The 13066-nt window shown below is 49.6% G+C and overlaps 4 protein-coding genes across 4 annotated transcripts; all 4 read right to left on the bottom strand.

Annotated features, from left to right (window-relative positions):
- Nucleotides 1-301: 301 nt before the first annotated feature.
- V8C40DRAFT_273668 (uncharacterized protein) lies at nt 302-3929 on the bottom strand (the record flags this gene model as incomplete). Its single annotated transcript, XM_083220517.1, has 2 exons — nt 302-1504; nt 1539-3929. 2 exons carry the CDS (start codon nt 3927-3929, stop codon nt 302-304), a joined length of 3594 nt encoding a protein of 1197 aa, XP_083075351.1.
- Nucleotides 3930-4460: 531 nt separating this feature from the next.
- On the bottom strand, nt 4461-6403 carry V8C40DRAFT_238425 (uncharacterized protein). Its single transcript, XM_083214442.1, has 4 exons — nt 5483-6403; nt 5344-5409; nt 5108-5280; nt 4461-4991 (listed from the first exon to the last, which is right to left on the bottom strand). The coding sequence occupies exons 1-4, from the start codon at nt 5666-5668 to the stop codon at nt 4670-4672; spliced, it is 747 nt and encodes a 248-aa protein (XP_083075350.1). The 5' UTR covers nt 5669-6403; the 3' UTR covers nt 4461-4669.
- Nucleotides 6404-6486: 83 nt separating this feature from the next.
- Nucleotides 6487-10828, bottom strand: V8C40DRAFT_238421 (mRNA transport regulator MTR10). Its single transcript, XM_083214441.1, has 6 exons — nt 10345-10828; nt 10165-10254; nt 9828-10109; nt 9622-9712; nt 8254-9537; nt 6487-8161 (listed from the first exon to the last, which is right to left on the bottom strand). Exons 1-6 carry the CDS (start codon nt 10471-10473, stop codon nt 7122-7124), a joined length of 2916 nt encoding a protein of 971 aa, XP_083075349.1. The 5' UTR covers nt 10474-10828; the 3' UTR covers nt 6487-7121.
- A 1128-nt stretch (nt 10829-11956) lies between these two features.
- On the bottom strand, nt 11957-12772 carry V8C40DRAFT_238420 (ATP/GTP-binding protein). The gene has a single exon (XM_083214440.1). The coding sequence runs from the start codon at nt 12710-12712 to the stop codon at nt 12068-12070; it is 645 nt and encodes a 214-aa protein (XP_083075348.1). The 5' UTR covers nt 12713-12772; the 3' UTR covers nt 11957-12067.
- Between the last annotated feature and the right edge of the window lie 294 nt (nt 12773-13066).

Below are 13066 nucleotides of genomic sequence, written 5' to 3'. Positions count from 1 at the left end.
CGATCTATTGCTAACACATGCTGGAAGTTTAATCGTGATTGGCACTACTCCGTACTGGGCACCGGGCCAGACTTCCGAGTTCAATGGTGAGTTGCGTTTACACTTTCACAGAGAATAGGCTCATTATGTGTCTTTCAAATCTCGTGAATTGTTAATGACAATAGGCTACTCGTACATGGCCTAACAAAACCCTCCTTCTGGGTTATGAGAAAGGGAAAAATAAAGCAAGTATTCAACACCGCGTCTACCAGTTCTTGACCTCTTGATGTCAACGAGACGCACCCAGTAACGACAAAAAGAGCTAGATCGGGCGGTGAACAAGAGTCCAGGATCCCCCCCAAGAAGCTTCTTCATTCGACTCGGATGTCTCCCGTTCTTGAGTTTGTTCTCCATCTCCCCGTTCATTTCGTCCTCCATCTCGGCTTCCGTGCTCTGCTTCAGCTTGCTCTTCGAATAACTCCATGTCCTGATTGCGAGTTTGCTCATATAGCATTCCTTTTTGGATCCCATTTGATTCTTCATCCCAATACGCTACAGATGGCGATGGCTCCCCGAAAGATAATTGGCCTCCAGTTGCGTATGACCGCAGCGCTTCTTCTCCCATCAACTCCTCGCTAGATATTTCCTGTACACCATACTCAGTTTCTTGCTCTTCTCCATCCTGGCTCCCATATACACCGTTAATAATTACCCGAGGCATCGAAACTATGGCTTTGGGCCCTTGTGGTCCGAAGATGCTCATAGTTGGTTGATTCAGGACCAAGTCACCGCAGACAAGACACTGCCAGGCAGTGCATTTGGCCTGGTTGGCAGCCCACTGCCGTCCCTTAAAGGCAACTACACGAGGCTGGCTTCCCTTGAGACAAACAAAACAGGTTTTGGCGCCGTATTTTTTCTGGCACCAGTCTTGCATCTCCTGAGCCTGCTTCACGACCTCGTCCCCATACTTGAGGCGGTGGCTGTAGCAAAGGCGTCGGTAGAGAAGCTTCGTTCCGCATAGGCATCCAGTGATCTTCTGAGCGTCGCCTATGAAAGTGATGGTACCGCCGTCCTTGTTGAACGGGACGGGAATACGACTCGCAAGGGGGAAATCCTGGCATTTGCCCCAGACCTTGAGGTCGCTGGTGAGCCTGTTTCGCAGCACTGGGCGGACGTCTTTGCTGACTTTCTCGGCGCAGTGGTTGCAGAGGTACGCGCGCATGTTCTCGATCGCGGCCAAGTCGAACGAGCTTCCAATGCTGACCAGCTCGAGGGCGCTCGCTTTGCTGCAGTGGTCGCAGACGTGGACGCGGTCTTCTTTTCCGTGCGAGCCGCTTTGGCAGATGGAGTCGGCCGTGACTTTGTGCTCGCAGAATTGGGCGTCTCGAAGTTCTAGGCATTTGTTAGGATAACTTGGTGCAACGTGCCTGACACGTCGCGGTATGTCGTTTAGGACATTATTGAAACCGCTGCTTTCCCCGTTGATCTTGTCTGAAGCGATGCCAAACGAGGCTTTCTTAGGGTTCTGCTCCATTTGATCAAACTGGCTCGTCATCTACCGGTGCAGTCTCATCAAGCTGAGGAACGTCTTTAGGGAGTAGAGGCGTCGAGTTGGTTACCTCGCCGAAAATAGTCATGAACAGGGCGGTATCTCTCCTTGTTTGTTCGGGGTCTATCCTGGGATCCGTGTTAAGATTATTAAATGGAAGCGGATTGAAGTCGACAAATTCCGTACGCAGTCTGGGATCGATATTGGCTTCTCTATCTTCCTCGTCGACGAGAACCTCGGGTGGATTAATTTCCAAACCCGCCAGCAAGCTGAGATCGATATCGGTGCGTATGTCAGATTCACCAACGGGAAAGTGATTCGAGGAGAAGTCAAGAAATGAATCGATGTCCGTATGGAAATCGCTAGAAGAAACCTGAGGCGGGTAGAGTCTGGCAGCTGGCACGCAGGGGCTGGGATAGAGATTCAGACCGAAATCAAGATCCATGTCGGCTGGCAAATCTGGGCTGAACCTGACAACTGGCAGCTGCTGGTCAGAAGGAGCTGCAATGGTAAAGTCAAACTGCGGGTTGTGCCACTGGGAATTGAGAAATTGGAGTGCTCCTGCTCCCTGGCTCATGGCATTTTCATTTTCATTCTCATTTTGATTTCCATAGATGTAACCCGTTGCATTGATGGTGTCGTTGCCATCAATATCCATTGGGATTGGTAAGAAAGCCATAGCATCATCATTCAAGAAAGGAATCGGAACCTGAGCTGACACAGGGACAGGGCTGACGATGGCAGAAACAGCAAGATTATGGGCAGCGACATTGCCAGCAACATCGACGCAACACTGCTCTCCGCAATCAGGGCCGTGTGTGAAGCTCCTCGGTCCGTTGCCCAGGAATTGCTCGGCGCGGAGACGAGGCTTTCCGCTGCGAAGATTCTGCACAAAGGACTTTGCCGCTTGGATACAATCTGCGTATCCCTCATACTCGTTGATCGGGTGATGCTGAGGAAACTTGGATTCGATCCATGCCACAATGTTTTCCTTGGTTATCGCGCTTGCTGGTCCAAACATGACGCCGTTCTGAGCGACATCACCGTGAGGAGGCTCTCCGTGTGGAAACAGTTTTCCTCTTAAATCAGCGGCGAATGAGGCGACGAGTTGCCTATTGTCCCTCCCGGGGATCATGCCGTAGATGCTTGTCAACGGACCTACCCAGTGCTCCACAGCAGATCCGTCTTTGACATCATTGACACCATTGGCACCGTATCCCAGTGCGAGATAATAGAGAGGCCCAGGAGGCGGATCTAGTCGACCGTTTATACAATACCTGGCTGTATCGCCCGCGAAGGCATCGCACTGGTCGCCGTGCTCGACGCATGAGTCACACGGGCGCTGCAAATCGCAGTTTCTCCCTTTCTTTATGCAACACGAACACTGGATAAAGGGCAAGTGTAAGCCGATGCCAACTCTGGCCAGGTCGAAGATGGGATAATACGTGTCATTGCCACTATCGACACAGTCAATGCCGAGCTCAGCACATCGAGTACACGCATAACGATAATGCCCAGCATCAGCATGGCAGTGACCGTTCTTGTCCTCGAGACATCTCTTGCAGGTGCGACGGGTTGTACCGGTTTTCCTACAGTCAACAAATCCAAATTCGTGTGTGGCGGCGACATTCCACACTTTGGGGAGAGTCAAGGGTTGAGACTTGGCGAAAGTTTGAGGCTCGGCGATGAGGCGTCCGCCGTTGAAGCACGCCAGGTTGCGGGATTGACAGTTGAAGCAGGCTTCGTTTCGATTCGCCCGATCCCTGAGCCAACTGCATCCGATGGTGATCCTGCCATTCGTCGTCAGGTGCTCACAATATTGGCATTCTCTGCGTGTCCAAGGGACACCGAGGGAAATGACAGAACTGGGCGCTGCCTCCAACCTGTGGCCGTTGATTGTACAGCGACCCTCTCGGCAGGCCTTTGTTGCTGTACAGCCGTAGTTGAGAATGGGATCGACGTTGCATTGGTTGGATTTGCCGCTTGTGATGCACTGGTCGCAGGGCTGCGCCGGATAAGTCGAAGGATGTTTTATACCGTACCGGCGCCAGACCTTTTTATTGCGCAGAAGCTCATGAGGTTCACACTTGATTTCCTTGTCTGGATGTTCCGAGCGGTAGTCGGCGCAGTTTTGACACTCGAGAATGTCTCCGTTCGCAAGTGTTTCGTAATTGCATGCCCTTACTTGGGCCATTTTCCTGCCTTTAGTATCCAATAAGCAGAATTTGCAGCATTGTTTAATTTTTTTCGCCGGTGGACCGTTGGCATTGGGATCATTATTGGAATTGCCGTCATCGTCTTGTTCATAAGTATCGCGGTTTCTCCTTTTTGTGGACGTTGGGTCGCCTGTAAGGGTCATTTCAAGACCCTTGTTCTTGATTCTATCTGCCGAACTGGCCATGATATCGAACTTTGGATACGATGCTAACTTGGTGGCTAATGATGAGTTGAATGTAAAGTATTTTCTACAAAGATAGGTTCATAAACCAAGGGCATATATGCTAATTATATAGAGACTTTGAGTCGTCTTTTATCATATTCGCGAGTGTAACACCATCTTGGACACATCTTGTTGACCAGATGATTTAGTGTTCAGAAGCTGTTTCACCAAATCAAAACGGCGGTAACGAGATGGCTTTGTCTGCTTTATTGAAACAGCCAGAAAGAGAAGGGGTCTGTACAAGAACAATTACGAGAACGGATGGCTGCAGATTGAGGCGAAGCCTACGAAAGGAACAATTGGAAGATAGGTTCAGATGAGAGAAGAATAAAGGAGAAAAGCGCTGCCAAGTTTCAGTCTAATTAAAGAAACAAAGAAGGACGGGAAGGCGCTGAATGGTAGGGATTATGATAACAAAGAAAACTCTTTATTTAGAATAAAAGAGTAGCGGTCTACCAAGGAATCTGTTTATTTTCACAGCAACATCAAATGTTTGTTCAATTTGGCAAAACAGAAAAGTGGTTTTGAGTTGATGAGAGAACAAGAACAATACAGTTGCACAAACTTCGGACCTCAAAGGCAGTGATTAACAAACAACACTTCCATTATACACTGTAAACCTACAGCAACCATTGCATCTACGCCGTCTAAAACGCCCCCTTTTGAAACAAAACCAACTCAACTCAACTCCCATCAGGTATTCAAACAAGCTGCTTCTTCATAAACACCGACGGCACCGAAATCGCAATCCCCGTCTCCTGGTCCACCCACTTGTACATCTCGTCGACGTAGCAGATGATGTCGTACCCCTGGCGCGTGTACCACTCCTCGTTGGACCGAAAGTCGGCGCTGGTGACCTCGGAGCCGCGGATCTTGTTGAAGATGGCGATGCTCTCGGGGGTGATCTGGAACTTTTTCGTTGTGGTGTCGAGGGCCATGACGGTTGCGTTGAGGGGGGGAAGGGCGGCGAGGCGTTCGAGCTGGTGCATTGCGGAGCGGCCGAAGCCGCCGGCTTGGATGGCCCTGATGGTGGTGAGGATGAGATGAGACCATGATGATGAATGTGACCATGAAAATGAAGACGAGACGAGACGAGATGAGATTGAGAGAGTAAAGAAGAGAGAGTCTTGACAACTTACCATGAAATGTACAGAGACTTGATCCAGACCGTGGAATCGGGCAGGGAATACTGTTCCTGGCGTTCCGGGTACAGTTCGAGGGCAATGTGGCCAATTGGGATGAAGGAGGTCAATGTTGGTGTTCTCGACGACTTGCCCAGAGTTTCTGCTGTGTCGACGATGGCTTCTTTTTCCTGCATAACAAGGTAAGCATTCTTCTGACCAATCTTCAGATCTACCTCTCTCGTTTGACTTACTTTGGGAAATCTTTCAATGTGCTTAGCCAGATACTCGTCTTTCTCAGGCAGCTCATCGTTGATTGTCTGTTCCCGCTCGTTGTCAGCTCTTCAAGATCCCTTCATCTTCATCCCCTAATCTCAATCTCACACAACTCACAATCCAGTACATGAATTTGGTCCCCTCGCGCACTTTGGCCCTCCACTCCTCAATCAAGTCGTAGTCCCACGAACATGCTAAGCGCTGCTCGTACAGCCGCTTGCACTGGGCCTCGCTGTTGGGATCAAAGGGGATGAGAGTGGCCGAGCCGTATTTGGGCGAGTTGATGAATTCTTGGGGCGACATGTTGTGTCTCTACTGTTCTCTCTTCCTTTGCTTCTTCTTCTTCTCTTTTGCCGGTGTGTGTTAACCGGTGGATGTGGAAGGGAAACAAAAGTCTTTCTTTCGCTGTCTTTGTCTTTGTTCTGTTCCACTTAATGAATGAAACTGATTGAACAAGAAAAGAGTTATCTGAAAACAAAAAGAATGAAAGAAAGAGAAAAAAGAACAAGTTCGGTGTGTCTTACATACATATACAGAACAACTAAAAAATGACTCCCCGGCGAAACTAACAGCCCAAAACTCACACCACAGATCCAATCTCAGTCACAACCCCCACACCTCTCTCGACTCGTAATCCGTATACCAAAAAGCTCAACTCAACAGGCACTAATAAACTTGAACCCACTCCCACTCCAGACTTTGTTCTTCTTTTAGCCTCCCAGTTTAACGGGCGCCCGCCTTTCTGCTTTGTCTTCTGACTCATGCACGCCCAGGGCTCTAGTCTCTCAATTAGGCAAAAGACTAAACTTCATCCAGGATGCCCGATCTGGTCACTTGTTGAAAAGTGCTAGAATTGAGTTTTGTTAAGCAACTCGCTCTTGTTCTGGTTTAGGTCTTACGCAAAGAGAAATATTTCCGAGCTGCAGATACAAGAGAAAGTCCGACTATAAACTTGCATGTGAATGATTCCGTATCATTCATCGGTACTTTCCGCGTCCTTTGTGCCATCTTGCAACCATTAAATCCCTCGTATCCCTTTCATTGTTGCCTAGGTATTGAATAGACTGCCAGTAGTTGCTCTTCGACGGAAATATATATAGATTCAGGTTGTGTGTAAGCACCTTGTCAGTTACTCAGCATACTTATATAATTAGAATCCAAATTTACCAATGATACCATCAACATTCCAACGCTGTACATGTCAAACGCCGATACAAGAGCCAACAAGACCGCCATCAGCGTTGCTAAATTTACATCTTCGGTATTATTCCTATTCTCCTCGTCTACTACTCCTTTCTGGTAAAAATATATGTCTCTATCTACTGTAATATTCGGATATTTGCATAGTCGGCCTCCCCCATAGAACAACCCAGATTTCCTCCCTCCCAATAAGTCCTCAGCTCCAAATGCCTGTTCATCACCATGTCGTTAAATTGTCGATTCCTTGCTTCGATAATGCTCTTATTCTCTTTTCTTGGTCCTCCCTTGACTTCGCCTTCAAATTTCACCCCCAAGCCCTCTCTTACAGTCCTGCACCTCCCCATTAACTTTGTGCTCTCTGAAACATACACGCTTGCGTAGCCTCGCCCTACATTGTCCCAGGGTCGGATCCGTGTTGGCGGACGACTTCTATGCCCATCACCTCTCTCATTTGCTTCACCCTCCCCAACCCCTTACTGGTATTGCTGTCAAATGGTATTTTCTTTCATTTCAAATTCTCTCTCTTCATATCTGTTTATTCGTCCTTGAATTCACTTCAGCCGGCAAACTGGAATCTAGTTGCCTCGAGCTGTCCGAGGCCGTCTCGAGGGGCAACGTTACGGCGCCGATATGTGTTGGTAAAGTCTTGCAGTAGCACCCTCACATGCCGGATACCTCCGGCCTCGTTCACCGCGAGTCGCTCCTTGATCTTGGCCATCAGCCTGTTGGCTTCTTCTGGGGATACAGTGCCTTGAGGCAGTAACTGAATAGTGCGCGAGACCCATTCCGTCGTCTCCACGGGCAAAAGCTCGAAAAGACTGAGCAAAACGCCACTACCGTCCGCGAAGCAGTCCCTTGGGAAGGTAATCATCATGCCGGCCATGCACTGCTTTACTAGGTTTTCACCGTGGCTGGCGAGGAGGCTCTTTACTATAGTCCTGATTTCAGCCGCGGTTGCTTCCGGAAGCCCCTCACTGGTGGCCGGGTTGTCGCCACCGTATGACAGCAGATCCCTCAAGAAGTGAAGCGTGGAAGAAAGAGGATCCCGCTGCTCCAGCGTCAAGGCGTAGATGGAGGCCTCGAAGATGGGCACCAAGAGTGGGGACGGCACCAGCTTCTGAGGATAGTACAGCAGCGCATCGATAAGCAGTCGGAAGAAGTCGTCAATCACGTCCGGCAGCTCCTTGGGCTGTAGCTCGGTCATGACTCTCAGGAACGTCGTCATTTGCGCTTCAAAGAACGTGTAGATGTTTTCGGTGATGGATGGATCCACGTGCTCCCGTGCCTCGGAGAACTCTCGCAGAATGGCAGACGTGACCCATAGGAAACAGCCTTCCCTAGAGACATTGAAGCCGCTAGCCAATTTGTTTGCCATGTCCGCCAGCATGGGCGCGATCGCAGTACGGTAGGAAATGACCATGTTTCTCCAGCACCTACATACTCTCTCGCAGATAGGAGAGAAGGTGAGGAAGTTGTCCAGAACGGTAGACAGAATAGGGAAGATCTCCTGCCAGTACTTAACTGCAGGATTCTCTTCTCCAGGGTTAATTAGTGGCATCACGTTTTGCACAAAGATGGTGATGAGCTGTAGGTGATCTGTCATTTCGAAAAGGTTAGTAAGGAGCTGAAACCGCAAGAGTAGTGGGGGGAAACAGAAAGGAGAGAATGGTGGAGGGACAAGTCATTACCTGCTACGGCCAGTTTACCCTCGTCTGTGGTCGCATGGTTTGCCTTTGTCATCAACCTTTGGACCAGAGGATCGCAGTATGTCTTGAGCAAGTGATAGGTCTCGGAAACAGGCTGGACAGCGAGGACATTGGAAACGCCCTCGGTGACCTCCTCCTTGCTGAGATCCGGCAGCTTATCCAGAACCTGGTCGTAGAACGTCTGAAGCTGCAGCACTTGGCCGCTGAGGAGATGCTTGCAGTCAGTGCAGAAGAATTTGAGCGACAGCGCCGCTGCTCGATTGATTTCGCGCGAGTCGGACTGGAATGAGTTGACAATGTAGTTGAACTGAGGCTCCAAGTACTCCGGGTGAGCCGCCGTCCACTCCGTATAGCGTCCAAGCACCATGATAGTGGCAAAGCGAAGCTTTTCGTGGCTAGGCATCTGCACCAAAAGTGGCATCAGCTGGGGGAGAACAACATCCTCCTCCTTGTCCACCATGCGGCCGAGGGCGCGCATCGCGAACAAAGGAGCCTCGAGCTCCTGCCAATGCGGCACTGTTGCTTCGGTGGCCTGACTGGCATACTTTTGCGTCCACAGCTGGATGGCATGAAGCACCTTGGTGAGGCACTCTGTGACGCCCATTACTTCACAGCAGTCCTTGAGCGTGTCACCCATCTGGTGTCGGAACTCGCGAAATTTCTCTTCTTGCTCACGGTCTCCGTCAAACAGATCCGTTTCGCTTCCAGACTCTGGCCGTGGGTATTGCAGATGCAATAGAAGAATATCCACAAGCTTAGAGAAGACGTCGACCAGCTCCAGTCTACCTTGAATATATCTTTCCAGCACCAGATACTGCTTCAGTTCATACCAGAAGTTGAATGTGTGCTCGATAACTTCTCGATCCTTGTCTCGGGCGGCACATTCGAGGACGGCGTCAACGAGGGGCCGGAATTGAGTCGGCTGTCGTGCAATGGCCACCACCCAGCTTTCGGCTGCTGTTGCTAGAACTTTGGTTAGAGATTTCAGCCCTTCGGTATCCTCTTCTTCGACGAGGGTAGCAATGCGTGGCGTCAGGCTGATGATTCGGGGGAACAAGGTCTGGATAATATCCTGGGATTCGTCGACGTCGCCCGTCTCTCTTAACATCGTGCTCAGACACTCTGCAGCCTCTTGACTGCACCCGTCAGATGCTATCCCATGGAAAATCGCATCCAGAAGCGGTGAATTGGCGATAGTCGCCACGGGGACTTCGCGAAGCCAGGATGTGATGCATTCCATCAGGAGTGGGTTTTGGGATGCGGCAGCTAGAGAAAATCTCATGTCAATCTTCCTTTCTTTTTTATAGAGAGGCGATGGGGGCTGAAACCCCAGGGGACAGAATAACTCACGTGAAGACTGCGAATAATTGATGAGAAGCTGCACGACTTGGTCTGCGTTATCTCCCAGCAATGCCTGCGTCCGCAATGCAAGGTCTTCTTCCTATTTCCAAACAATTAGATGTATTCTTCGAGGGTGACTACCGACCGGCCGAAAGGGTAATCGATGAGGGCCAAGCGTCGCGCCGATTTTTTATAAAGTATCGCAATCCACGTACAGACAAGGTAATTTTTCGACCTTCAGTCACCTCCTCGGGAAGGACTCGTAAAAAGTCGAGGATACAAGCATGGCTCTCGGGGCTGTCGCTCAGGGACTGGACAACCGAATGGAGCACATCGTTCCAATCCTTCATTTGGATCGCCAGAATGGCCAGACACACGCATAGCTGGACCCGGATGGGTTTCGGTCCGGAGGCGTAGTGCTTCAGAAGGAGCAGAATCTGATTTCGAAGTGCGGGCAGCTCGTTCGGAGGCACCTGGGTGATGAGATCATAGGTGATCTAGTATTGTTAGTAGTCTGCGGACAAACGCATGATGACAAGAAAATAGAACAACCTTTCCACGAAGTGTGATGGCGGCGAAGAGTGTCGCCTCGGGCTCGGCCTTGGACTGGAGAATCCCAATTACTGTTCCCCACGAGTCCTTCTATAGATTAGACGGGTGGTGATGATTAGCAAGCTGTAAGCTCCAAGCTGAGAGCTGGTCAACCAGACGAGCAGGCGGATTGAGACGTACCGATTTCTGGAACGCCTCCAAGTATTCGTGCGCCTTCTTCTTTGCCTCCTGCTCCCCGCTTCGCATCGTCATGACGGCACCTAAGACGTCCGTAGGCGCAAAGGCCTCTGGCGAGCCGTTCGTGGCCATCTCGGGCGCAAAGGAGAAAGACAGCTGGGGAGCTCAGGGAAGATGAGATGCTGACGGAATCTTTTCAGCGCGGATTTAAGTAGTCGAGGAGCGAGCAGCGCTCATGAGCCAGCGTTGACGTGCTGGAGAAGAAGACAATCGTGAGCTGAATCCCGGGTCAAGAGGCTAAGCTAGGCCAGGCCGCGAGAAGACGGGGCCAAGAGAAGGTGATAGAGGGAGAGAAACGGAGAGGAATGGAGAGGGAGGAGAGGAAGCGACAGAGGCCTGGAGCGCGAGGAGGCTTACAAGAGTCGCAGACTTGCTGGCTTTGCTGGATGACTGGCTCCAGGCAAAATCATGGAAGTCGGCCTTGCCTTGGTCGAAGTGGCATGGCTCCTCAGAGGCTTGAATTGGCGGGGCAAATCTGCTGGAGGAGCTCTGGCAGCCGATGTTTTTCCGCCTCCGTGGCATGTGGGTGTACTTGGTCACTCCCGCGGCCGAATGAGGGGAGCTTTGTACTCGTAAAAGTACATTGTACTCTCGAAGACGACGAGATGCTTCGGACCAAGAGAACCATCATTGACCAAATTCTAATGTTCAGCCATGGCTTAGTTATGGTTTGGTCGCCTCAAGGCTTATCACAATCTGTATAATTCCAATTGCCACGTGTCAAACCAAGTAGGACTTTATATACTTACCATACCTATACTACATCCATTATGTTGCCAATAGCGCTGCCTCATCTTATACTGTTTACCCATTATAGGTTCCTCAACCTGCCGAGTAATTTACTTCAAGATTGATCCTTTCCATATTTTCTGTAATAGAAAATAGGTGAGCATAGCTACATGTAGCGCTGTTACACAGAAGCCTAAGTCGCTGGCTTTATCCACACGCAGGGGAATCGTATAAAGAGACTGCAACTAGGATACTGCCTTCAGTAATGTTATGTTGTCTAGCTATGTATACCGCAACCTTCTCGTAAATGGGAAACTCATCATTTCGGTTCAACCCAGTTTTCTCAAATCTCAATTTTCGCTATAGGTACGTTAGTACTCAACCTGCCGACCCGTGAGCCTCCCATCTACCCTGCATGCATGTGTAAGACAGGAGGCTAACATCATGTCAAAGTTATCCGATCTGATAGGACAGCAAACTAACAAAATGAAGTTCAATAATTTGATCACATGTTTGATGCTGTATTTCAGCTTTGTGGCTTGCAAGCCAGGGGCCCTGAATGTCACAGCAGCTGTTGAGGTGAGAGAGTTGGAGCCCAGGACTTTGAACATGGTTGGTGAGGTAGCATCTGTCACTGCCGGAGCGCTAATCAAGATGATATCAATGACAAACTTCGACAATTGCTGTGCAATCAAGATCGATTGAACAAAAAAAGCGACTTATTCACTTATTCATCGACCTAGCGATCCGACTCATCAGACTCATGTGACGAGTCCAATGAGCCCCTCACCTCAACTGGATAAAAAGGTCACTTCTTACACTCATTTAAACAACTTAGATGTAGGTACTATCAAGTAGGATGCCTAATATGCCTGATATCTCTCGTAGATATGTGTAGCATCATCTAAAGCTCACACCACTTCGGCGCACTGTAAGTTCAAGTCAATGTGGCCTCCTTCCACCTCGACCACACAAACGAAGCCCTATCTTCAAGGCTTTTGACCGAACGCGGGATCATCTGGTACGGTATTTCTGCACTCTCCAGCATACGACAGAACTCATTGTCATATTCCATCCAGTCCTCTACATCTCGTGGCATAAGTCTGACTCCATCGCTTACAAGCCAATCTTCCACCGTTTCGCAAACGAACACCAATGACTGCGACATACGATCTCTCAACTCTTGCCAATAATTAGACGAGGTCATGAGTTTCACTGCCTCACTCCCAATATGGTGCGATGCATATATGATGGGATCTATCCCCGAGCGATCTGATATAATCCAGGGATTCTTAGTCAAGGCATCGCGCTCACTGTTGAATTGAGCTTCCAATATGAGCGCCTGTAACTGTAGGCAACGGCCAGGATCTGAGGTGATATCGCTGGCAGTAAATCCATGAATCTTAAGCACCGAGCGGGCGACCTCTCTAACGATAATGGGAGGCGTGGTGCTGAATAAATCGGCAAAGGAGCCTTCTAATGCGTTGACAAGTGAAGTTTTGCCTGTACATTGTGCGCCGACAATGTATATGTTCTTTGGCTTGAATTGCTGAGGTACGCCGACAGCTCCCATTTTGCTCATAAATTGCGTTCATAAAGGGTATCTGGGCGAGAAACGTGGAAGGGTCTGGAACGAAGATATTATTGGCGAATACGACGATATATAGAGCAATCGGCGAAGGCTAATGCGGGAGGCCTTCGATATGCACATGTACCACGTATCACCAGAGCCTCGTGCCAGTGCGGAAAAATGCCGTGCAACCAACCGTGCACATTCACATTCCCCTCCGTCGGGGATGCTGACATTCACAGTGATTTCGGTTTCTTAAGTTAAAGAACCAGCAGCACAATATCGCTCAAGTGAATACTGGTGAAAAATTTCCACTTCATTTCATCCATACCTGTACACCAATCGCGGTACTGAAACGAGCAAACC

Source organism: Trichoderma camerunense (genome assembly GCF_050948025.1).
Source record: "Trichoderma camerunense strain CBS 138272 chromosome Unknown V8C40scaffold_5, whole genome shotgun sequence".
NCBI lineage: Eukaryota > Fungi > Ascomycota > Sordariomycetes > Hypocreales > Hypocreaceae > Trichoderma > Trichoderma camerunense.
The sequence above is the reverse complement of the archived record's forward strand: the minus strand, read 5'-3'. Positions and strand labels throughout refer to the sequence as shown.

Excerpts from the sequence above, each read along its gene's own strand:
- V8C40DRAFT_238420 (XM_083214440.1), bottom strand. The coding sequence starts at position 12,712 with ATGAGCAAAATGGGAGCTGTCGGCGTACCTCAGCAATTCAAGCCAAAG.
- V8C40DRAFT_238421 (XM_083214441.1), bottom strand. The coding sequence starts at position 10,473 with ATGGCCACGAACGGCTCGCCAGAGGCCTTTGCGCCTACGGACGTCTTA. Across the intron at positions 10,110-10,164 it reads CCATCACACTTCGTGGAAAG|ATCACCTATGATCTCATCAC; the intron begins GTTGTTCTATTT and ends TAACAATACTAG. Across the intron at positions 9,713-9,827 it reads GTCGAAAAATTACCTTGTCT|GAAGAAGACCTTGCATTGCG; the intron begins GTACGTGGATTG and ends GTTTGGAAATAG.
- V8C40DRAFT_238425 (XM_083214442.1), bottom strand. The coding sequence starts at position 5,668 with ATGTCGCCCCAAGAATTCATCAACTCGCCCAAATACGGCTCGGCCACT. Across the intron at positions 5,410-5,482 it reads CCAAATTCATGTACTGGATT|ACAATCAACGATGAGCTGCC; the intron begins GTGAGTTGTGTG and ends GAGCGGGAACAG. Across the intron at positions 5,281-5,343 it reads ACATTGAAAGATTTCCCAAA|GAAAAAGAAGCCATCGTCGA; the intron begins GTAAGTCAAACG and ends CTTGTTATGCAG.